This window comes from Panthera pardus, unplaced genomic scaffold, assembly GCF_024362965.1.
Source record: "Panthera pardus isolate Hobbes unplaced genomic scaffold, ASM2436296v1 HiC_scaffold_20, whole genome shotgun sequence".
Taxonomy (NCBI): domain Eukaryota; kingdom Metazoa; phylum Chordata; class Mammalia; order Carnivora; family Felidae; genus Panthera; species Panthera pardus.
The window spans coordinates 81,319,837-81,346,475 of record NW_026526766.1 but is presented as its reverse complement, the minus strand read 5'-3'; the positions used below and the strand labels follow the sequence as shown (position 1 = coordinate 81,346,475).

Here is a 26,639-nt window from a genome sequence, read left to right as displayed (position 1 = left end):
GACAGTGTAGCAGCAATGTTTCAGGGATTATGGAAAATTGCAACACACATCTGGCACCAGGCTTCACCCTCAGTGACCTTTCCCCAGCACCAGCTAATGTGGCCGCCTTCCAGGGTCTGCTGGGACCAGCTGGCTTCAACAGTTTCTACCAAGTGTCCTTCCAGCAGTGGAACCGCTTTTCCCCATGTGGCCTCAGAACCTCCCAGACCCCACTCTGTTCCTGGGGATTCACCCTTCCCACCAGAGCACCGCCAGGTATTGAGCGGTGGAGTTGCAGATTTTGCACTCCCCTTGTTTACAGTCTTAATGAAATTTAAACCCTCTCCTTTCTCCTTTCTCCCTTTTTAGTTTAGTCCCTGTGGCTGTTCCCAAATTTCCACTTTCTCTCCAGCTGTACTTGGGGAGGGGTGCTTTTCCCGTATTCTCCCCCTGCCCAGTCTCAGTCCTCTCTCCACCTGCAAAAGCGGCTCCCTGCCTGCCACCAGCTTCTCTCTCCCCAAGTTTACCTCTCCACGCCACATACCTGCTGAATTCTGTGGTTCAAGTTGTGCAGATTGTTGTGTTATTCCTCCAGTCAGTTTTCTAGGTGTGTAGGATTGTTTAGTGTTGGTACGGCTCTATTTCATGGACGCGAGATACACAAAAAGCTTCCATGCTGTTCTGCCATCTTGGCCTGTTGTATTTTATTTTTATAATATCATTTTATAGTCTTTATTCTCTCCCTTAGACACAAAGTATTTTAAACAAAATTTATAAAACCTGACAGATTAGTTAATTTTATAATATTTAGAGGGAAATGATTCTATTTATTGATTGCTGATTGTCTTCATAATAAATAGGTCTTGTTTTAGTAATTGTGAATCGTGAACTCATCTCTTTGGTTGGTTTTTACCTGTGGGATTCCTGCATCATCTGGGGTCTGCAAGTCCTTGAGGAGAAGTTTTATGTTTACTTCTGTAAGGCAGCAGTCTGAGAATGATTTTTATGTTAGCTTGTCAGTTTGCGGGGTGTGGGATCATATGTGTTCTGTAAATCAGCTTACCCATTCTGTGTGCTGTGCAGACCCATACCTTCATTCTCAAGGGAGACATTTCCCTTCCATGTAGTACAGGTTGGGAGATAAGAGTTTTCTTTGGGTGTCCTGTAGCCACTGGTATATATACATTTGCTTGTTTGTGTATATTCTCTCTTCGAAAGCTTAACTTTTTGAATGTCCTAAATTAATGTGATGTTGTATATCTTTTGGCTCACACAGGCCTATACTCTCACCTCCTGTTCCACATGGGGATTGTTACTTGAGCCTCTGGACAACCAAGACTGATATTATGCCCCTCTCACCTACCTGTTACCACCACCACCTACACCATCATGGACAATTTAGATATTAGTTTTTCATATCCCTACTTGTTTATCAACCCTTATATTTCCTTTACATTCTTGAAAGTTCAGTTATAAATTTAAAGAGGTGATTATTGTATTTTTTCAAAATTTGTACCTGTGTTGAGTGGGGAAGGTGCTTAGTACCTTATATTTCAGGAAGCTGAAGCTTTCAGAATAAAATATGAAGATCTACAGAAATCTGAGAGCTTACCATGTTCATAAAACTGAGAAAGAACTGTCTAGTTTTAAAAATACTGGGTAGGTTTCTCAAATTCCACATATTAATGAAATCATATGATACCTATCTTTCTCTGACTTATTTCACTTAGCATAATACCCTCCAATTCTATCCATGTTGTTGCAAATGGCAATATTTCATTCTTTTTGATTACCAAGCAGTATTCCATTGTGTGTATGTACCACATCTTCTGAATCCATTCATCAGTTAATGGACATTTGGGCTCTTGCCATAATTTGGCTATTGTTGATAGATGGGGATGGGGTAAATGGGTGATTGGCATTAAGGAAAGCACCTGTTGGGATGAACACTGGGTGATATATGTAAGTGATGAATCACTGGGTTCTATTCCTAAAGCCAAGACTACACTGTATGTTAACTAACTTGAGAATAAAAAAAAATACTGGGTAGGTGACTCAGCATGAACTTGGTAAGATAGTTTAGCTATTGACAAAGTTCTTTACAAGCCAGATCAAGCTATTTGGATTCTATTCTGAAGACCCGGACTCTTTAAATAGGGAATCACTTGTTGAAAGTTTTCCTCTCAAATCAGTATGGAAGATCTATCAAGGGAAATAAGTGGAGAAAATTGTCATGAGGTTATGAAATTAGCACTGGTCAGAGTTGCTGAAGCTTAAATAGTGTGAGTGGATTACACTCAAAGGAGAGCAAAGGATGGATGTAAGGAAAAATGTAGAAGTCAAGGAGTGATTGAACATGAGGAGATGAGGGAGAGATTGACCCCAGTTTTGGGCAACCAGATAGATGATAATGGTGATGCCATCAACCAACAAAATTGAATAAAGAGTAAAAATAAGTTATTTCAGGACAACCTGAAGCGATTTCACTATAAAAACCAACTACTGATAGTAAACCATTTTTATATGTCACATATTAAATGATACATTATGTTCTTTACAGGGTCAGAGAGAAGAGATCATGAGGGCTGCAGTGGAATGAGGTGTAAACTGAAGATGAGGAGCTAGTGCCTGTGAGTATAGGAATCTTGTCACCAAGTTTGCCATTGGAAGGAGAGGAGTAATAGTAGAATGAAAAGACCATATTGAGTGAAGGTTTTATAACTGTTTGAGGGACTTTATCAGGGTTGCTGGTTTACAGAAAAGGAGCCACTAGAGTGGATGAAAAGGAAGCAATAATGGAGAAAATGCTGTAATAAATTAAGGAAGTGAAGTCATAGACCTAGTAGAAGGGCCATGGCGGTCAGTTGAATTTAAGTCTTTAAGGAGCTTGAATATTGGAAGGAGAGGAGTAATAGTAGAATGAAAAGACCATATTGAGTGAAGGTTTTATAACTGTTTGAGGGACTTTATCAGGGTTGCTGGTTTACAGAAAAGGAGCCACTAGAGTGGATGAAAAGGAAGCAATAATGGAGAAAATGCTGTAATAAATTAAGGAAGTGAAGTCATAGACCTAGTAGAAGGGCCATGGCGGTCAGTTGAATTTAAGTCTTTAAGGAGCTTGAATAACGTACATAAATCAATTAGAACTGTTATGACCCTCAGCCTACTACCTATGACTTGATTTTTGATACAAACTCTCTTTCAGGCAGGCTCATTGTCATTTATCATGGGCTGCACCCCTAATGCTTCACACTCTCCAGTCTTCTTGCTCCTTGGGTTCTCAAGAGCTAGAATCTCCCCAAATCTCCTTTTTCTCCTGTTCCTGGCTATTTACCTGGCCACCATAATGGGGAACGTGACTCTAGTGCTGCTAATCTCCCGGGACTCCAGGCTCCACTCACCTATGTATTATCTGCTCCGTGGTCTCTCTGTGACTGACATGGGGCTGTCCACAGTCACCCTGCCCCAGTTGCTGGCCCATCTGGTGTCTAATTACCCAGCCATTCCTGCTGCCCGCTGCTTGGCCCAGTTCTTTTTCTTCTATGCATTTGGAGTTACGGATACGCTTGTTATTTCTGTCATGGCTCTGGATCGCTATGTGGCCATCTGTGACCCCCTGCACTACCATTCAGTGATGAATCGTCGACTCTGTGCCCGCTTACTGGCCTTGAGCTGGATGGTGTCCATAGTGCACACCATGCTGCATGTAGGACTTCTCTTGCCTCTATACTGGGCTGGGGATGCCAAGGGCAGCGTTAACCTTCCCCACTTCTTTTGTGACCACCGACCACTTCTGCGAGCCTCTTGCTCTGACATACATTCCAATGAGCTGGCCATATTTTTGGAGGGTGGCTTCCTCATGCTAGGTCCCTGTGCCCTTATTGTACTGTCCTATGTTCGCATTGGGGCCACCATCCTGCGTTTGCCTTCAGCTGCTGGTCGCCACCGTGCAGTCTCTACTTGTGGATCCCACCTCACCATGGTTGGCTTCCTCTATGGCACCATTATTTGGGTCTACTTCCAGCCTTCTTCCCAGAACTCTCAGGAACAAGACATGGTGGCTTCTGTGATGTACACTGCCATTACACCTTTGGCCAACCCTTTTGTGTACAGCCTCCGCAACAAGGATGTCAAGAGTGCACTTCACCGGCTTCTTGGATGGGGAAAAGTGATTAGCCTGCCTAAGAGCCATTTTGGTTAGCTGAGGAAAGAAGTGGGAAGATTTAAGCATGGCCAGTTTTGGAAAGATGAGGGACGGATGGCCTGGACAACTTATGGAACCCCAGATTCAGCTCTTGTTAATGTGGTGCTCTGACAGAGCTGTGAACATTCCACATTCATTCCACATGTGCTCAGGGCTTCCTCATCAGCATGCCTCAGGAACCCCTTCCTCAGACCATTTATCTTCAGTTATCAAAGTAGATATAAATGAGTCACTAGGGCTAGAATATGTAATCCCACAGTTTTGAAGAAATATGAGAATATACTATGAAATCTTAACTAAATCAGAGACAGTGAAGTTAATTATGACCATGTTTAACTTGGTGTGCTTGCTTGTGGGAAGTGTGTGTATCAGAAAGTTAGGGAAAGGGAACAATTTAGGCAAATAGGGATGGCAATTTTACATCTGTTCCATTCAGTGAGCACATATATGCCCAGAAGTGAGTGTGAAATGGGGGCCATGATTCTACCATTCCATATCTTAGTCTCAGTTTCCATGAGCCTGCCGTAGTGTGATCATCTTATCCTGATGTGTATGATTTCTATTTTTTATATTTTGAATTAATTTTATTTACATTTTCAAGTAAGATATAGAGAGAAAACGTAAAGTTTAATAGTTTTCTGAATAAAACAAAGAACAGCAAACTGTTTCAACAGTGAAGAAAACAAAATGGCTGTGCTTAGCCTGTTGGGAGGTGGACTTGACTTCTATTTTATTGGCTCCTATGAGATTTAGAATAATAATTAACAATATTTTGAACCCTTTTTTTACTGAAGTATAGTTGACACACAATGGTACATTAGTTTCAGGTGTACAACAATAGTAGTTTGATAACTCCATATGTCATGCTGTGCTCACCGAAAGTGTAGATCCCATCTGTCACCATACAATGCTGTTACAGTACCATGGACTACTTTTTAAATATAATTGAAATATAACGCTGTAAGTTTAAGGTGTATAATATGTTGATTTGATACATTTTTGTATGGTAATATTATTACAGTAGTCCTCCCCTTACCCTGAAGGGGATATGTTCCAAAACCCCCAGTGGATGCATAAAGCAGCAGAGAGTACTGAACTCTCTATATGCTATGTTTTTTCCCATATATACATAACTATGATAAAGTTTAATTTACAAATTAGGCAGAGTAAGAGATCAACCACATCGGTAATAAAATGGAACAATTATAACAATATGCTGTAACAGAAGTTACGTGAATGTGTTCTCTCTCAGAGTATCTTATTATATGGTGCTCACCCTTCTTGCAGTGGTGTGAGATGATAAAATGTTTATGTGATGAGATGAAGTGAGATCAATGACACAGGCAATGTGAAATAGCATTAGGCAGCTACTGACCTTCTGACAATATGTCACAAGGAGGATCATCTCCTTCTGGACTACGGTTGACTGTAATTAACCGAAACTGCAGAAAATGAAACCACAGATAAGGGTGGGTGGGGGGGGGGGGGGAGGGACTGTGGCACCAGCCAAGTGTTAGCTACCACATCTATCATGTCGTGTAATTATTTCTTCTTGTGGTACGAAAAATGAAGATCTAGTCTCCTAGAAACTTTGAAGTTTGTAAATACAGTATTGTTGCCTATAATCACAATGCTGTGCAAAAAAAAAAAAAAAAAAAAAAAAAAATCACAGTGCTGTGCATTACATCTCCAGGACTTATTTATCTACTAGTTGTGAGTTTGTATCCTTAAACAACATCCCCCCCCAACTCGCCCCACTCCTCAGTCTCTGGGCTACCATTTTACTGTTTTTATGAGTTCAGTTATTTTAGGTTCTACATATAAAGTGAGATCATACAGTATTTCTCTTTCTCTGTCTGACTTATCTCAGCATAATACCATCAAGATCCATTCATGTGGTCACAAATAGAATTTCCTTCTTTCTTATGGTTGAATGATAAATGGAATATTACTCAGCCATAAAAAAGAATGAAATCTAGGGGCACTTGGGTGGCTCAGTCGTTTGAGCCTCCGACTTTGGCTCAGGTCATGATCTCACAGCTTGTGAGTTTGAGCCCCGCGTGGGGCTCTGTGCTGACAGCTCAGAGCCTGGAGCCTGCTTCAGATTCTGTGTCTCCCTCTCTCTCTTCCCCTAACCCACTCGCATCCTGTCTCTGTTTCTCTCAAAAATAAATTAACATTAAAATTAAAAAAAAAAATGAAATCTTGCCATTTGCAACGACGTGGATGGAGCTAGAAGGTATTATGCTAAGAGAAGTAAGTCAGTTAGATTTCACTCATATGTGGAATTTAAGAAACAAAACAGATGAACATAGGGGGCAAAAGAGAGGCAAGCCAGAAAACAGACTTAACAATACAAACAAATGGAGGGGAGGTGGACAGGGGGAAGGGTTAAATAGGTGATGTGTCACTTGTGACGAGCACTGGGTATTGTATGTAAGTGATGAATCACTAAATTCTACAGTTGAAACTAATATTACACTATATGTTAACCACCTGGAATTTAATAAAAACTTGTCTGGAAGGCACCTAAGTTGTTTCCATGATCTTTTCTATTGTGAATAATGCTGCAATAAACATATCTTTTTGATATCCGTCTTTCATTTCCTTTGCATGTATACCCAGAAGTCATATTCCTGGTTCATATGGTGGTTATATTTTTAATTTTTTGAGGAAACTCCATGCTGTTTTCTGTAGTGGTTGCACCCATCTACATTTTCAGCATCAGTGCCCAAGGGTTCCCTTTTCTTCACAACTTGCCTTTTTGGTGACAGCTATTGTCACAGAGGTCAGGGGATATTTCATCATAGATTTGATTTGCATCTCACTGCTGATTAATGAAGCAGAGTACTTTTTCACTATTTGATTGTCTTTTTGTACTATTTGGTTGTCCTTTTTGAAGAAATGACTATTCAAATCCCTTGCCACTTTCTTAGTTGAGTTATTTGTGGGTTTTATTTTTGCTGTTGAGTTATATGAGTTCCTTATATATTTTGGATATGAACCCCTTATCAGATATATGGTTTGCAAATATTCTTTCCTGTTCCCTAGGTTGTCTTTTCTTTGTCTCTTTTACTGTGCAGAAGCTTTTTAGTTTGATGTAGTCCCACTTGATTATGCTTTTGTTGTTTGTACTTTTGGTATCATATCCGGATATCATTGCCTAGACCAATGTGAAGGAAATTCTTCCCTGTTTTCTTCTATAAGTTTTACATTGTCAGGCCTTATGTTTCTGTCTTTAGTCCATTTCAAGCTAATTTTTGTGTATGGTGTAAGATGGGGGTTCAATTTCATTTCTGTATATGTGGTTATCCACATATAGTTTCTCCAACACCATTTGTGGTGGAGATTATTCTTTCCCCACTGAGTATTCTTTTTAAAAATCCATTTATTTAAATTCAAGTTAGTTAACATACAGTGTAATATTGGTTTCAGGAGTAGAACCCAGTGATTCATCATTTACATAAAACACCCAGTGCTCATCCCAACAAGTGCCCTCCTAATGCCCATCACCCATCTAGCCCACTCCCCCTATCACACCCCCTCCAATAGATCTCAGTTTGTTCTCTATATTTAAGAGTGTCTTATGGTTTGCCTCCCTCTCTGTTTTTGTCTTGTTTTTCCTTCCCTTCCCCTATGTTCATCTGTTGTGTTTCTTAAATTCCGCATGAGTGATTTAATATGGTATTTGTCTTTTACTGATTTATTTCACTAACATATAATGTTTATCACAACAAGTGCCCTTCTTAATGCCCATCACCCATTTATCCCATTCCCCCACCCCCCACCTCCTCTCAGTTTGTTCTCTATATAAGTCTCTTATGGTTTGCCTCCTTCTCTGTTTGTAACTTATTTTTCCTTCCTTTACCCTATGGTTTTCTGTTAATTTTCTCAAATTCCACATATGAATGAAAACATATATCTGTCTTTTTCTGACTGGCTTATTTCGCATAGAATAATACCCTCCAGTTCCAGTTCCATCCATGTTGTGGCAAATGGCAAGATTTAATTCTTTTTCATTGCTGAGTAGTATTGCATTGTGTGTGTGTGTGTGTGTGTGTGTGTGTGTGTGTGTGTATGTGTGTGTGTATCACACACATACACACACACACACACACACACACACACACACACACCACATCTTCTTTATCCATTCATCAGTTGATGGACATTTGGGCTTTTTCCATAATTTGACTATTGTTGACAGTTTGCTATAAACATTGGGGAACATGTGCCCCTATTAATCCTGCTGCCCATTTCTTAACTGGATTATTTGTTTTTTGGGTGTTGAGTTTTATAAGTTTGTTATATATTTTAGATACTACCCTTCATTAGATATGTCATTCACAAATATCTTCTCCTATCCCAAAGATTGCCTTTTAGTTTTCTTGATTGTTCATTGTGTGAAAGCATTTTATCTTGATAAATTCCTAGTAATTCATGTTTGCTTTTGTTTTCCTTGCTTCCAGAGACATGTATAGTAGGAATTTGCTATGGCTGATGTCAAAGAGATTTCTGCCTGTGTTCTCCTCTAGGATTTTGATGGCTTCCTGTCTCACATTTAGGTCTTTCATCCATTTTCAATTTATTTTTTTGTATGGTGTAAAACAGTGGTCCAGTGTAATTTTTCTGTATGTTGCTGCTGAGTTTTCCGAACACCATTTGTTGAAGAGACTGTCGTTTTTCCGTTGGATATTTTTTCGTGGTTTGTCAAAGGTTTGTTGGCCATATAGTGGAAACCAATGAAAATGAAGACATGAGAGTCCAAAACCTTTGGGATGCAGCAAAAGTAGTCGTAAGAGGGAAGTCGTTAGCAATACAGGTCTACATCAAAAAGCATGAAAAATCTCAAATACACAACCTACCCTTATACCTAAAGAAGCTAGAAAAAGAACAATAAATGAAGCCTAAAGCCAGCAGAAGAAGGAAAAAAATGAAGATTAGAGCTGAAATCAATGATATGGAAACAAATTACATAGAAACAACAGCAACAAAAAACAGTAGAAAGGCATCTGAGTGGCTCATTTGGTTAAGCATCCAGCTCTCAATTTCAGCTCAAGTCATGATCTCACCATCATGAGGTTGAGCTCTCATGCTCAGCATGGAGCCCGCTTGGGATTCTTTCTTTCTGCCCCATTCTCCCCCTCTCAAAATGAATAAAGCAAACATTTAAAAACAAACAAACTCAGTAGAAGAGATAAATGAAACTAGGAGTGGTTCTTTGAAAGAATTAATAAAATTGATAATCCCCTAGTCAGACTTATCAAAAGGACCCAAATAAATAAAATCACAAATGAGAGAGGTCACAGCCACACCACAGAAATACAAACAATTATAAAAGAATATTATGAAAAATTATATACCAACAAATTGGGTAATCTGGAAGAAATGGATAAATTCCTAGAAACATATAAACCAACAAAACTGAAACAGGAAGAAACAGAAAATTTGAACAGACCAATAGCCAACAAAAAAATTGAATCAGCAATCAAAAATTTCCCAAAAAACAGAAGTCCAGGGCCAGCTGGCTTCCCGGGGAAATTCTACCAAACATTTAAAGAAGAGTTAATATCTATTTTTCTCAAACTGTTCTAAAAAATATCCTGGTATTTTTAATGAAATATTTCTAACTGACACAAATAACCATAACAGAATATTATAATTACCCAACTTTATTGTCAAGTCATTGCTGATGTTGTATCTTTTCTGCTTCTACCTGCTCTTCATTAGCTTTGAAATAAATCCCAGATGTCATATCATTTCATCCATATATATTTCAATACTAATCTCTAAAAGATAAGGACTTTTTTAAAGTTTATTTTTATTTCTTTTAAGAGAGAGAGAGAGCCAGTGGGGGATGGGCAGAGAGTGAGGGAGACAGAATCCCAAGCAGGCTCCGTGATGTCAGCACAGAGCTCAATGTGGGGCTCGAACTCACAAACTGTGAGATCATTACTTGAGCTGAAATCAAGAGTTGGTTGCTTAACCGATTGAGTCACCCAGGTGCCCCAGGATAAGGACTTAAACAAAAATCTCAATGTTATTATCATATCTGAAATGCAAATAATTCTTTTAATATTCAGAAATTCCTGACCAGTATTGAAATTTCTCATTGTTTTTATAAGTATAATAAAACACTTCTATAGTTTTTAAAATTAAGATCCAAGTAAGGTTTACATACTGTAATTGGTTATTTTGTCTTTTCAGTCTCTTTCTTCTCTCTCCCCCTTCACCTCCTTTTTTTCTTCCTCTTCTCTCCTCTCCTCTATCTCTAGCAATTTATTTGTGGAAAACATCATGTAATTTTCCTGTGGAATTCCCTACAGTCTGGTTTTGTGTGAGTTAATCAATGTATTGTAGTTTAACGTGTTCCTCTGCACTTTATATTTTCCATAAGTTGGAAGCTGGATGTAGAAGGTTTATCAGATTCATGTTTGGCTTTTGGCAAGATGAGACTACTTCCTAGGTTGTATGGGAGATGGAATGTCTGCTTATGTCACTTTTTTGGTGAGATTAGCAGCTGTTGCTATTCAATGTCTAGATCTATTTATTAGAGCAGTAATTAAAACAGAGGTGTACGTGTATGGATGGGGTAAGAAATCAGGTATTGGGAGGAAAGAACAGTCTAAAATCCAGGACTGTCTGCTCAGAGTGAGATTAGTAGAAATGAAACACAGCCGATTGACAATGCCATCAGCCTGTATCCATTGCGGGAAGAAATCACTTCCCCAAAGTAAGAAGGGCCATTAGAAAGTCAAATAGATCCACTGCAAACAAAAATAAATGTATTACATTTTTTGAGGAAATTGATAATATTTTGATTGTTAAAATCTCTTTGTTTCCACTGAATTTTGATCATATTCATCAGTTAATAATTTGGTTTTCTAGCTTGTGACTGAGCTACTTTTGCAGGTTAATCATGGAAAGTACCTGTTTGCATCCAATTTACAGTCATTTCCACAATGTATAATCTGTGTCAATAAGCTATATGTCATTATTTTATAGCGAGACCAAGAATATCTCTAATTTGCATATACTCTCAGATTTTTCAGTGTGGTGCTCCACTTCTTACTGCTTCTTTTATATTCAAAGACTGGTTCAAATCAGGTATTTTGAAGATGATAGTTCTAAAATAAATAAGCAAAATGGGCAGATGACTTTCAGCAAAGAATGCAGTTGAGTGAGGGCAGGAAATGCAAAAGTCACTGGAGAGCAGAATGGAAACAGCAGGGGTCAGAGTCATCCCACTGGTATCTCATAAAGCCTTATGCCTTGTAGCTAATTCAGCTGAGTTAAGATGTTTGATTTAATAACACTCAATAACAGAAAGGATAGGTTAGGAGAGCTGTATTCTTGAAATGATGAAATGGGAGCCATTTTCCTCTTGGGGTTTTTTCTTGCTCAACTGTTGACATTATGCAAGAAAACCTGTGGTGTCCCCCAGGGAGTAGACCTTCCCTATAGACCCAATTGTTTTCAGAAGTTTTATGGTGAGATCCAGGTGTAAGGAAGCAGAAGAAGCACACTCTCCAGCCCCAGCTGATAATGGAAGGTAGATGGGCTCAGCTCATTATAATTAATATTTCATCTGAACACAGAGGTGCCTGGGGTTGGTAGAGTCCAGGGTGAGTGTGTATAAGTGACACTTCACTGGAACGAGCTACTACATAGAAAGGCTTTTATGGAAAATGATGGCAAGAGAATCCTTATTTCTGTAAGATTGTGGTGAAGAGGGAGCACAACTCTACCTAAACTTTCTATCTTGAGTGTATGGTGGCAGATACAGAGAAAAGGTGAGAATAAGGCTATATTCTGTCCTAACGGTAAATCAAAAGGAAAGAAGAAATAATAAATCATAACCCTCTTTTAGAAAATAGTGTGGTATTGGTACTAAGAATATCAAAGAATAGAATGAGGAAGTCATGGGATGGGAGAATTGTCAATTATAACATTAAAAAAATAGGATTTTGAGTGTAATTATGAAGGCTTAAATGGAGAATATAGTCATGCAGTCAGGGAGGGTATGGAAAGACATTCCACAGTTCCCAGGTACACGAAATATGTGACAGAGCATCTAATTTATTTTATGATAATTTGGAAGATGCATTTTTGAGACAGAGAAAAGGAAATTCCAATTTATACATCTCAGATTCAAACTTTGTGATTCATCAACACAGGGGAACAGACTAGAAATAGAATTTAGACCAAGAAGGCATTTAATAGAGCAGATTCCTAATATTTAGATATGTATAAAACAGTGAATTATCTAATATCTCTTGGTTCTTTCATCAAAGAAGAAAGACAAGAATAAGCATGATTAAGGCCTGACACTCTAGCTCTGTTCCTTCTCCATGACTTTAGATATCCCCGAAGCACCAGGTGGGAACCTGAGATGCTTTTCTGTTTCATGCTGGGGATTCTTCCTTTTTTTCTCTCTCTGATTTCAGTTTAGTTTACTGTCTTGAGGTGTTCAAATCTGTATATGAATATGTGTCCATAACTTCCTTACCTAAATGGACTACTCCAAACCATCAGCGTCCTTAATCCCTCAAAATTGTCTAAATAGGACCTACAGAGCTCTGACAAGACTAATGTTGACATTTGGGGAAATAGGAAATATACAGAAATGAGTCTTGAAGAAGTCAGCCAAGAGTACTACCACTGCTTATTACTCTTTTTGCATATAATTAGTTTAAAAATACTGTTTTGCTTTTCTTGGAAGAAAATGGACTCTATGTTATTACATTCTCTTCATAATGGATAAATCTATATCTGTGGCACTTTTTCCTTCTTGAAGTTCATTTTCTTTCATCCTTTCCCCATGAAGGAACTTATCCCATCTCTCTTCCTTCCCATCTCTTCTTGTTCACCTTCATCTATATCTTCATGTTAATGTCTCTGTGTCACCACTGCCTTGAATGGGTAATAGGATCACAGGAGGGTGTAGCTTGATCTATATCCACAGACATAGAGAAAGATACAGGAAGATATAAAGACTATCAGACACTGGAAAATGTAAGTCCTTGTTATCATTTAAGCTCCTGTTCCATGATCTTTTTTTAAAAAATATTTATTTATTTTCAAGAGAGCACAAGCTGGGGAGGGGCAAAGAGAGGGGGAGAGAGGATCCAAAGTGGTTTCTGCACTGACAGGCTGACAGCAGTGAGTCCGATGTGGGCTTGAACTCAGAAACCATGAGATCATGACCTGAGCTGGAGTTGGACGCTCAGCCAATTGAGCCACCTAAGTGCCCCTCCATAATCTTTAGAGTGAAGAAAATCACTAAGAGAAGTGTTTTGATTCTTTCTCTGAATATTGGGAATACTCTCCCTTAGTGAGGTGGGACACTGGACTCGTCAAAGAATAAATGCAACTATAGCTCATCATTTGGCTCTGCAATGAAAATTATTTATGTAGTTATACTAATGTAAATGTTGTCTACTAATTTGTAGTTTTTACCTGGAATAAATAATTGTGGTTCCAACTCATAATTTATATGTTTTCAATTTTGACAATATATAGATCAAGATATAGCTTTCTAAATGTTGGGAGGGTCAGGGATGAGGAAGAGAAGTGGAGTCAGCAGTTGATGGAATAAAAAATATAGATTTTAAGTATACTGCTTGAAAGCAGAAAAGCAACAAATTTAAGAACTAAAATAATCATCAAAAAATTGGGGAAGGGAGGAGAGAAGAATGGGGATAATGGAAACAAGATAAACCATCTTGCATAGTAGAAAGCCAAAAGATAAATTGATAAAACTGGTACATAGATGCGTAAACAAGTAGTATTTTATTTAAAGGTGTAAATGTACGAACCACCAGATGTGATAAAACCTAACATGGAGCAAAGTTAGGGTCAGAGACTGATGCTTTTTATTGTATGTTCTTTTATACCTTGCGATTTTAAAACAATTTTTCTCACATTCATGAAGAAATATAAGTATTTCATCAAAATATCCTTATCCATATAGTAGTCCCAAAATGTTAGCTCTTTGGTGTACCATGTACATCTGCCTATAGGGAAAACCTGAACTGGAAAGAAACACTCCCGTCCACTGGCAGTTTACATTATTTATTGAAAATTAATCATTAATAAAAGCAACGATGTTATTAACCATTTCTACTCTCATCCCAGGTAAGTTAATTGACTTAATGGAAGAAGAACTCCCCTACAAAAGAACAATAGCTTCTGGACATACAAAGTTAGGACCAGATCTTCACTCCAGTGCCCCATCAGAGATGTAGAGACTCAGACATTTGCCTGGAGCCTTGACATAAGTTTCGTTTTCTTTCCAACTCTGACAATCAGCGAAATGTGGTGCTTGTGTCTAATAAAACTATACAGGGTTGAGTCAAGGTTTTGATTCCCAGCTCCTATAAGACCTTCAACAAAGTAGTTTCTTTGCTTTAGTTTTCTTGTCTGTAATATAAAAGTAGTTTGTACCATACGGGATTGTTGTGACAATTAAACGTATGATATTTAGTATGCTGTTTAGCACAGAGCGAACGCCAAAGAAATTTTGTGTTTAGTGATCCCTTGTTTGTTATACAGGGAATTTTGAAAATGCAGGAACCATGTGTGATTTATCCTGATGCCATTAATATATATCACATTGAGAGATTATAAAATAGTCAGTAAATGGACCTGGAATAAACTAAAGAGTGGGTGGGTACTCCAGTGGATAGATAGAAAGATAATGACAAGGGAAAGAAATGAAGGAAAAAACTCTTTTGGAAACTAGGGGCATGCGTGCAAGAAGTTTCCTAAAAGCTATCTCAGAGTAGATTTCAGCATTATTTGATACTAACACTTGCTCTTTGCAGGTGTTATAGATCATGTGTTATGGCCACTAGAAACAGGACAGAAGTAACTGAATTTTTCTTATTGGGCCTGTCCAGCTGGGCAGAGATGCAGCCAGTTATTTTTGGGATTGTCCTTGCCATGTACCTGGTGGCACTTATGGGCAATGCCCTATTAGTAATTGTTGCCCTCTCAGACCCCAAGCTTCAGACTCCAATGTATTTCCTGCTCAGTCAGCTTTCCTTTATCGACATGTTTCTGACAACCATCACTGTTCCCCAGATGCTGGTGCACACACTGTCTGTGAATAGAATCATCTCCTTTAATTGCTGCATGATCCAGCTCTTCTGTTTTATGGCTGTGGGCAGCATGGAAGGCCACTTGCTGGCTGCCATGGCCTATGACCGCTATGTTGCCATCTGTGACCCATTAAGATACTCTGCCATCATCAGCCGTGGCCTCTGTCTGCGTATAACCTTGACCTCGTGGGTGGTTGTCAGCCTCAACAGCCTGCTTTATAGTGTGTTGGTCACCCGCTTAACCTTTTGTGGCAACCAGGTCACCCATTTCTTCTGTGACATCACACCCTTGTTAAAACTCTCCTGCACCCGACCAGTGGTCAATGAAATGCTAATATTTACTGAGGGCGTAGCTGTGGTGGTCAGCCCCTTCTTCTTCATTTTAGGTTCCTATGCCCGCATTGCTGTTGCCATAGCTCACACGCATTCAGTTGCTGCCCTGCGCAAAGCCCTGTCCACATGTAGCTCCCACATTCTGGTTGTGCTGCTCCTGTATGGCTCTGTGATCCACATGTATCTCCGGCCATCCTCCAGCTATGACTTGGACCAGGATCACCAAGTCGCCATGTTTTACACAGTAGTTACTCCTATGCTAAACCCACTGATCTACAGCCTGAGGAACCAGGAGGTTAAGGGAGCTCTGCGAAGGCTTTTCAGGAAACGCTGCATCTCAAGAAACTTCCAACCTGGTTCCCAGGTAAATGGGGGACGGCAGAACATCTCCTGAGCACAGAGTTAAGATTTAACTTGAAAATACCTCAAATATATGGATTACATTCCTAATAACTGGTATGGTTCACATTCCTGTGGAATAATCTTCCTTGTTGGCTCCCTCTTGTTTGGATCTGGTAGAAAGAAGTGAGTTCGTGAATAAATAGTTCTGGTCCCCATTGACTGACCTAGAATCTCATCATATTGGAACTGAACAGATGTTTTTAGATCTCAACATCTGAATCTCTCATCTTTCAGATCTAATATAGGGCATAGGGGATTACTAAACCAGATTATTACACATAGTAAGGCTTGCAGAATTTTGATCATTTTAGTGATGTTGTGGCATGTACTGTTTTCCAGAGAAAAGTCAAAGTGAGTTACAATACCATTATACAGGAGAGTGTTTTTGTATCTATCTATCTATCTATCTATCTATCTATCTATCATCTATCTATAATTCCAGTATAATTAATTTACAGTGTTGTATTAGTTTTAGGTGCACAATATAGTGATTCAACAATTTTACACATTACTCAGTGCTTGTCATGGTAAGTGTACTCTTAATCCCCTTCACCAATTTTACCCATCCTCCCTCCCATCTCCCCTCTGGTAACCACCAGCTTGTTCTTTATATTTAAGGGTCTTGTTTTGTTTGTCTCTTTTTCCTTTGTTCATTTGTTTTGTTTCTTATGAGTGAAATCATATGGTTTTGTCTTTCTCTGACTTATTTCACTTAGCATTATACCCTCTAGATCCATCCACATTGTTGAACATGGCAAGGTTTCATTCTTTTTTATGGCTGAGTAATATTCCATGGTGTGTGTGTGTGTGTAGGTGTGTGTGTGTATCACATATTCTTTATCCATTCATCTACTAATGGGCACTTGGGTTGCTACCATATCTTGGCTATTATAAATGCTGCAATAAACGTAGGGGTGCATATGTGTGTGTGTGTGTGTGTGTGTGTGTGTGTGTGTGTGTGTGTATATATATATGTATATATTTGAATTCATGATTTTGTTTTCTTTGGGTAAATACTAAGTAGTGGACTTACTTGATCATATGGTAATTCTCTGTTTAATTGTTTGAGGAACCTACATAGTGTTTTTCACAGTGGCTACACCAGTTTGAATTCCCACCAACAGCACAAGCATTCTTTTTCTCCATATCCTCACCAACACCTGTTATTTCTCGTGTTTTTTATTTTAGCCATTTTGACAAGTGTGAGGTGATATCTCATTGTGGATTTGATTTGCATTTTCCTAATGATAAGTGATGTTGAGCATCTTTTCATGTGTCTCTTGGCCATCTGTATGTCTTCTTTGGTGTGTCTGTTCATGTCTTCTGCCCCTTTTTAATTGGATTATTGGTGGGGTTTTTTGGTGTTGAGTTGCATAAGTTCTTTATATATTTAGGATATTAACCCCTTATAAGATATATCATTAGCAAATATCTTCTCCCATTCAGTAGGTTGTATTTTTGTGTTATTGCTTGTTTTCTTTGCTGTGCAAAAGCTTTCTATTGTAACGTAGTTTCAATAGTTAATTTTTGCTTTTGTTTCCCTTGCCTTCGGAGCCATATGTAGAAAAATGTTGCTATGGCCAATGTCAGAGAAATTACTGCCTGCATTCTCATCTAGGATCTTTGTGGTTTCAGGTCTCACATTTAGGTCTTTAATCCATTTTGAGTTTATTTTTATGTATGGTGCAAGAAAGTGGTTCAGTTTCATTCTTTTGCATGCTACTATCCAGTTTCCCAACACCGTTTCTTGAAGAGACTTTTTCCCATTGCATATTCTGCCTCCTTTGTCAAAGGTTAGTTAACCATATAATATTGGATTTATTTCTGGGCTCTTTATTCTGTTCCATTGATCTATGTCTACTTTTGTGCCAGTACTGTTTTGATTACTACATCTTTGTATTATATCTTGAAATCTGGGATTGTGATGTCTCCACTTTTGTTCTTCTTTCTCAGGATTGCTTTGGCTAGTCAGGGTCTTCAGTGGTTTCATACAAATTTTAGGATTATTTGTTCTAGTTCTTTGAAAAATGCTGTTGATATTTTTAGAGGGGTTGCATTAAATCTATAGATTGCTTTTAGTAGCATGAACATTTTAGCAATATTTGTTCTCCCAGTCCATGAGCATGGAATATCTTTCCATTTATTTGTGTAATCTTCAATTTCTTTCATCAGTGTTTTATAGTTTTCAGAGTACAGGTGTTTCACCCAGGAGAGTGAGTTTTGAGTAGACCATGGAGTAGCCTAAACCTCTTTTATTTTTATTTATTTTTATTTTTAAAATATAATTTATTGTCAAATTGGTTTCCATACAACACCCAGTGCTCATCCCAACAAGTGCCCTCCTCCCTGACCATCACCCACTTTCCCCTCTCCTCAACCCCCTATCTACCCTTAGTTTGTTCTCAGTCCTCAAGAGTCTCTTATGGTTTGCCTCCCTCCCTCTCTGTAACTTTTTCCCCCCTTCCCCTCCCCCATGGTCTTCTGTTAAGTTTCTGAAGATCCACATATGAGTGAAAACATATGGTATCTGTCTTTCTCTGTATGACTTATTTCACTTAGCATAACACTCTCCAGTTCCATCCACATTGCTGCAAATGGCCAGATTTCATTCTTTCTCATTGCCACGTAGTATTCCATTGTATATATAAATCACATCTTCTTTATCTATTCATCATTGATGGACATTTAGGCTCTTTCCATAATTTGGATACTGTTGAAAGTGCTGCTAAACCTCTTTTAAAGCAGTAATAATTTTACAGTCTCGCATTATTTTCAACTCACAGTACTAATAAGAAGTTCAGTATTTATACTGACTGAATTATTCCATCTGAGTGTTCATGTCACTTCATAAAAGACAATCTAGGCCACTGGTAATAGAGACTGGGTGGGAGAGTCTTCATAGTGGCTCTAACACCAGAAGTAGGTGGTCTGATTTGGGACTAAAGGTAAGTGGAGCTGTTTAAACACACTGATAGACTTGATGTAATATTTCAGGGGAAAAAGAAGAATCAAGGATGGACTGTGGAAGTGGATGGAATCATTTTGCTAATTTCTAATATATGTGACAGTCTCTGTGGAGGTGAAAGTAATGCAGATTCGGTTGGGAGGGGGGCAAAATCACTAAGTCTGTATGGCCATGTTAATTTTGTAATCTCTACCCAAGTGGAGATATTTCATAGGCAGTTGAATGTATAATTCTTGAGGCTCATGGAGACATCTTGTCTTGAGATAGAAATGTCACAACCAAATGTAGATCGTATTTCAAGCCATAGCACTGGATAGAATCACATAGTAAGAGAATATAGAAAAGAGAAGAGCCCTGAGATGGGTGCACACCTAAAGATTTAAAGGCCTGGGAGTGGAACTCAGGGGCGCCTGGGTGGCTCAGTCGGTTAAGCGTCCAACTTTGGCTCAGGTCATGATCTCACAGTTCGTGAGTTCAAGTCCTATGTCCGGCTCTGTGCTGACAGCTGGCTTGGAGCCTGGAGCCTGCTTCAGATTCTGTGTCTCCCTCTCTCTCTGTCCCTTCCCTGGTTGCACTGTCTCTTTCTCTCTCTCTCCCTCTCTCTCTCTCTCAATAAATAAAAACATAAAAATTTAAAGGTCTGGGAGTAGAGGTAGGAAAGGAAACTGACAAGTGGCCATTAGTAGAAAGAAGGCAGGTAATTTAGTATGTAGTAATCCTAGGAAAGAGTATAGCCAGAATACAGGAGTCTCACTCACTCAAATGTAGTTAAGAGGTCATTAAAGAAAACATAATTGATTATTAGATTTGGCAAGATATAGATTACTGGAAACTTTGAAAATCAGAGTACTTAAGTGAAGTGTTAAGGGAAAAATTCTAATTACATTCCTTTTATGATAAAATTGCAACTGAGAGTGGAGGCTGTGATAATAGATACTTCTGAAGTATAGTTTTTTTGTTTTGTTTTGGTTTGGTTTTTTTGAGAAGGTAGACAAAAAGTGGTGTGTAATTTGAGAAGGACATGAGTCAAGGGAGAATTTCTTCTTAATTTTTGTAAAGGATAAAGATATTAAGCTTGTTTGCTTGCTGATAGAAATGATCCAGTATGTAATTAAAAATTAATAATTCAAGAGAAAAAGTATTTAATTGCAAGAATAAAGGCCTCAAAAGAGGATTCATATCAAATCATAGGGGATGATTTTATCAAGGGGCTGAGCCACATTACCCCCTCTAACAAAAAGGAAGTCAGCATACATGGGTTCAGATGTAGGTGGGCTGATGGATTTGATGGCAGGAAGATGTCATGTATTTGAAGAGACTTCAATAGAGAGTAGTGGGAGCAGGGTTGTTTTAGAGAATTGTAGAAAGAAGTGTGTGGAATATGCTAGAGTTTGGGAAAGTGAAGTTCTAGGAGATGTTATGGTAAGCCCCAACTCTGCCAATATTGGTGTTTTGTTCAGAAGCTTAATATTAAATCAGCAATATTGGGTGATGTTCTCCAACTATATTCAGGTCATCAAAACAAAATGTTGGGTTTACCTAGGGCTGGAATTTTGCCAGGTAGAGCAAAATGAGACAATAGAACTAAGGGTGTTTGCAAGAAGATGGTTACAGTTCTGGACCATAAAATATATTCTTGTTAAGGTGGGAAAGAAGAGCATGAATGAAGTGATGGATAATGAAAAACAATCTCAAGCAATGGTAATCTCAGCAGTGTCAGAGAATGGATGGAGTTGGAGATCTGAATTAAGTCAGGTGAAAGAGCTTGTAATAGCAAAGTCTAAGATATAACCATATGAGTGGGTGGCTGAGAGGAGGTGAAGGAAAAGATTGCTGGAGCTAAACAGGGTAGGAATGGAGAATCCAAGTTGCTAGATAAACCATTTGTATGGATATTGGTATTTCCAAATGTGAGAATTAAATAGTGGTGGAGACAGAGAATCAGATGCTAAAGTCATCAAGGAGTGAGGAAGGAACACTAGAAAGATTTTTTATTTTATTTATTTTATTTTTTAAATAAGAATTTTATATATTTAAGGTGTACAACATGATGGTTTGGTACAGACATACATAGTGATGTGATTACTTCAGTCAAGCTAATTAACATATTGTCTCCTCACATAGTTACCATTTGTGTGTGTGTGCTAAGCACACCTGGAATCCAATCTCTTAGCAAATTTTCAATAGGCAGTGCAATATTATTAACTATGTTTATCATGCTGTACATTAGATCTCTAGACTTCATACTTATCCTACACAACTGCAACTTTGTATCTTTAAGCAGTATCTCCCCATTTCCCCCAACTCTCTGCCACTGGTAACTTCTGTTCTACTGTCTGCTTCTTAAGTATTTGATTCTTTTAGATTCTTTTATATTAGGAGACATCATGCAGTTTTGTTCCCTTTCTATGTCTGGCTTATTTCACTTAGCATAAGGTCCTCCAAGTTCATCCATGTTGTTGCAAATGACTAGATATAATCTTTTAAACCCGAATAATATTCCGTTGTATATACATACCCAAATTTCTTTATCCATTCATCTGTTGACAGACGCATAGTTGGTTTCCATATCTTGACTATTGTCAATGATGCTGCAATGAACATGGGAGTGCAGATATCTCTTCTGGGCACTAGTTTCTTTCCTTTGTGTGTATACCTGGAAATGGAATTGCTGGATCATGTGGTAGGTCTATTTTTAAATTTTTGAGGAACTTTTCATACTGTGTTTTCCATAGCAGCTGTATCATTTTACATTCCCATCAACAGTGTAGAAGAGTTTCAGTTTCTCCTCATCCTTGCCAACACTTATTATTTCTTGTCTTTTTGATAATAGCCATTGCAATGGGTGTGAGGTGATATCTTATTGTGGTTTGATTTGCATTTCCCTGATGATTAGTGATATTGAGCACTTTTTCATATACCTGTTAGTCACTTGTATGTCTTCTTTGGGAAAATGTCTATTGTGGTCCTTTGCTCATTTTAATAGGAATATATGGTTTCATTTGCTTTGTTTTTGCTATTGAATTGTATGAGTTCCTTATATACTTTGGATAGTAACCCCTTATCAAATATATGGTTTGCCATTGTCTTCTTCCATTCCATACATTGCCTTTTCATTTTGTTGGTTCTTTCTTTTGCTGTGCAGATACTTTTTAGTTCATGAAATCCTGTTTGTCACCTTTTGATTTTTTTGCCCATTCTTGTAATTGACATATTGAAAAAAAAAAAGGTTTCCAAGGGGCACCTGGGTGGCTCAGTTGGTTAAGTGTCTGACTTTGGCTCAGGTCATGATCTCGTGGTTTGTGAGTTTGAGCCCCACATCAGGCCCTGTGCTGACAGCTTAGAGCCTGGAGTCTGCTTCAGATTCTGTATCTTCCTCTCTGCCTCTCCCCTACTCATACTCTGTCTCTCTTTCTCTCTCTCAAAAATAAATAAACATTAAATTTTTTTTTAAAAAAAGATTACCAAGATCAATGTCAAGAAGGTTTTTCTCTGTTTTCCTCTAGGAGTTTTATGGTTTCATGTCTTACATTTCAAATCTTTAATCTATTTCAAGTTAATTTTTGTGACTGGTGTAATTTAGGGGTCAGGTTTCATTCTTTTGGATATGGATATCCAGGTTATCCAACATCATGCATTCAAAAGACTATCCTTTTCTGAGAACAAACTGAGGGTTGATGGGGGGTGGGAGGGAGGGAAGGGTGGGTGATGGGTATTGAGGAGGGCACCTTTTGGGATGAGCACTGGGTGTTGTATGGAAACCAATTTGACAATAAATTTCATATATTAACAAAACAAAACAAAACAAAACAAAAGACTATCCTTTTTCCTTTGTGTGTTCTTGGCGCTTTTGTCAAAGAGTAGTTGACTATATGTGCTTGGGCTTATTTCTGGGCTCTCTATTCTTTTCATTGGCCTATGTGTCTGTTTTTATGCTAGTACCATACTGTTTTTGATTACTGTAGCTTTGTAATACAGTTTAAAATTAGGAAATATGATGTCTCCAGCTTTGTTCTTTATCAAGATTGCTTTGGCTATTTGGGGTCTTCTCTTGTTCCATAAGTATTTTAGAATGTTTTTCTGTGAAAAATGCCTTTGAAATTTTTATAGGGATTGTGTTGAATCTGAATATCCCCTTGGGTAGTATTGGTATTTTAGCAATATTAATTCTTCCAATCCATGCATGTGGTATATCTTTCTATTTATTTGTGTCTGCTTTAATTTATTTCATCAGCATTTTACCATTTGTAGTGTACATATCTTTCAACTCCTTGGTTAAATTTATTCCTAAATATTTTATTCTTTTTGATGCTGTTGCAAACGGGATTGTTTTCTTGATTTCCTTTTCAGATAGTTAAGTGTTGGTGTAAAGAAACACACACCTTTGGGAGATAAAGAGTACAGTATTTATAATTACACTGAAACAATAGAAGTAAGTAGCTCTTTTGTGCAAACATATTATCTTCCAGAAATTATTCTCCTTGAAGAGGTCAGCATGAAACAGAGTACAGAAACCCAAGAGAAATGCTAATGGGCTTTCTTGAAGATGGTGTAGGATAGTGTTTAAGGGGATGGATTCTGGAGCCAGATACTATGAATTAGAATCCCACTTTTGTCATTACTTGCTGTGTAATTATTTTCTCAGGCTGTTGATAACCAGTGTTGTAGCTGGACCTACCCCTGTGGTTCTTACTATAAATTGCAAGAGGCCTCAGTAATAAGCACCGGGAAACTTTGAAAAAAAAAAAAAAAAGGTTTATTACTCACAGGTCCTGGAAAGCATACAGCATACCTAGGGGCACACAGCAGGTTCACAGGTAGAAAGGGAGCGTGAGAGAGCTTGGGCTTGGTGTTCTGTTTTTATTGAGGTAAAATGAGGGGCCTAGGGTTTCACAAGTTCACTTTGTGGGCAGATTTAAAACATAAGAGCAGGAGTTTAAAGTGTGGGATGAGAAAAAAACAAACAGCCCAAATAGTCAGTTAATTTAAATCAATCAAGATCTCTAAAACAAATGAGCATTCTGTGTGTGTGTGTGTGTGTGGGTGGGTGGGTGGATAGAAAGTGGCAGGGAGTGTGGCTGGCAATGTATTTATTTGAGATAGCCTTTAAAATGGATCCCTCCAAAATCAAAGTTAAGTCAGGTACTTGCATTACAGAAAGAAAAGCCAACTATAGGGCTTACACTAGAATGATCTTTCACAATGATTCAACTACCCTCTGCCTCAGTTACCCATCTGTAAAGAAGAGAGAAATTGTGTCTATAATTTAGGGTTGTTGAAAGGATTTTATGAATAAAATATATGTAAAGCACTCATAATAACGACCAGCTCATGAGCACCATATGTGTGTATATCATCATCACCATCATCATCATCAACATCATCATCATCAATAGCATACAAGTGAAAAAAATAATGGGAGAAAAGAACAAACTGCTGGTGGTTAGTGGTTTGGATATCTGTATGTACCTAAAGGCTATTGATGATCTGAGAGTAAGGCCAGGAATTAATCTGCCTTATTCTTTTTATTGACTGCACAGCAGTTCATGGTATGCGTGTAATGTATTGGTTGAAATTTCCTTCAAAGTACTGAAGAAGAGACATTCCCCAAACCTCAGTGGCTTATAACAATAGATATTTATTCCTTGGTCAAAAATTTGCAGGTTAGAAGAGGCAACCGTGCATCAGTCCTGGGTCAAGTTCAGGTCTGCTCTATGTGTTTCACATTCTGAGACTAAAGCTAAGGGGCTTTAGCTACATGAGATGAGCTTTTTATCTCATGGTGAATGACAGAGCTCAAGAGGGCAAACCAGATGATCTAAATCCTTTCAAAGCTTTTTATTGGAAGCAGCATTTGCTATGCCTATTCATAAACTGCTAGCTAAAGCCAGCCCAAAGTCAATGGGATGGAGATGTGGATTCTGCCCCAGAAAAGCCATGACAAAGAAAGAAAAGGAAGGAAGAATTGTGAACAGATAATACTGTCTATCTAACTACCAAACAAAATGAACCAGAATTCCATTAGTATACATGAAGATTATTTCTAATTTTTCACTATCATAAACAAAAGTGTATTGAACATAAAATATATTTATTCACTATATATATCCATTATGTGAGATAAACTCCTAGAAGTGGAAGTGTATTATCTAAATACAAAATTTTTCCATAGCATTTCCCAGTTCTTCAATTATTAATGTATTAATTTACTCTCTTGTCCATTTCTTTACCTGAAGAAAGTTCTTTCCATAGGGACATTTGGGGCTTCTTAGAAGAGGCTACTGTGCTAACAGGTGATGCAAATCATTTGGTAAAGCATAAAGGAGATCAGCCATGGAACTGCCACCTAAAGACACAGAAAGGAGGAAGGTAGGCCAAGGAGGCAGGAAAGACAAAGTAAAAGAAAACAGTATAATCCAGAAGAAAAATATTGGATATGTTAGGTACTTCCTGGAAAGTGTGAAGAACCAGAGTTAAGTAATCAAAAGTTGGTTTCATTTCTCTGTTATTATCATTTTATAAGTGTCAGGGCCCTCTTTACCTTGGAAGAATTTATTATCCTGATGCAGTCAAAGACTCAAGGAGTTTAGCTCCTCAAACCAGTTTCATTGGTGACCAATACTTACATATAGGTTCCAAGAAACCATTCTTCTATCCCATTACACAAAATTACCACAATGTTAGCTCCTTCTCAATTCAGTGCTATAACTGCTCATATCCTACAATAAAACTTTCTACAGTCTGATGGCCTATAAATCAGCCTGCCCTTGTAATTTCTGCCCCATGTCCTGGGAGGTCCTTCTCACCTTTTCCTTTCAGAAAGAAACTGGAAACACCCATGAAACCAAAGAATTGACATTTTATTTTATTTTATTTTTTTTAAATTTTTTTTCAACGTTTTTTATTTATTTTTGGGACAGAGAGAGACAGAGCATGAACGGGGGAGGGGCAGAGAGAGAGGGAGACACAGAATCGGAAACAGGCTCCAGGCTCCGAGCCATCAGCCCAGAGCCTGACGGGGGGCTCGAACTCACAGACCGCGAGATCGTGACCTGGCTGAAGTCGGACGCTTAACCGACTGCGCCACCCAGGCGCCCAAGAATTGACATTTTAATAGACATCTTAGCTCTCGGACCCATTTCTCATTTCTAGCACTGATTAGTTGGCAAATGCCCAGTAATATAGGCAAGTTCCACAAATCAGCTACAGAGAAGATTAGGAGCATGCTGAGACAAAAAGAGTTTAATTTATCCCTGAATGGTGCAGCTAATAAAGGTTAAGAAAATGCAAGTTGGAGAGCTGTGACAGTGCTTAATTCCTGACTCTAAATAGTAGACATTTGTCATTATGTCTCTCTTCCCATACTGGAGTAGTTCCACCATTTCATTTGTCTTGGTGGGAGGTAGAACCTCTCACCCACTTACAGATAATGAAAGCAGCAATATTGCTTGCCCAGTTTCCTTGAGAACTAGAGCATGGACGCCATGACCAAGTCTTGGCCAGCCACATGGACCACCTTATTTTGAATCTAGATGTGTTGTTACAAAGAACAAGAAGTGGGCAGTTCTTTCTGGAGGTTGTCACATCTGGTTGTCAGGCCTCCAGGGGCTATGCAAATGGCTAGTACTGATAGTGTTGTTGATGATACACGCGG

At 38.3% G+C, this 26,639-nt stretch overlaps 2 protein-coding genes across 2 annotated transcripts; both read left to right on the top strand.

Moving 5' to 3' along the window:
- Positions 1–3,205: 3,205 nt before the first annotated feature.
- On the top strand, positions 3,206–4,180 carry LOC109261198 (olfactory receptor 1B1). Its single transcript, XM_019439767.2, has one exon. It carries the CDS (start codon positions 3,206–3,208, stop codon positions 4,178–4,180), a length of 975 nt encoding a protein of 324 aa, XP_019295312.2.
- A 10,848-nt stretch (positions 4,181–15,028) lies between these two features.
- Positions 15,029–16,012, top strand: LOC109261199 (olfactory receptor 1361-like). Its single transcript, XM_019439769.2, has one exon. The coding sequence runs from the start codon at positions 15,029–15,031 to the stop codon at positions 16,010–16,012; it is 984 nt and encodes a 327-aa protein (XP_019295314.2).
- Positions 16,013–26,639: the final 10,627 nt, after the last annotated feature.

Excerpts from the sequence above, each read along its gene's own strand:
- LOC109261198 (XM_019439767.2), top strand. The coding sequence starts at position 3,206 with ATGGGCTGCACCCCTAATGCTTCACACTCTCCAGTCTTCTTGCTCCTT.
- LOC109261199 (XM_019439769.2), top strand. The coding sequence starts at position 15,029 with ATGGCCACTAGAAACAGGACAGAAGTAACTGAATTTTTCTTATTGGGC.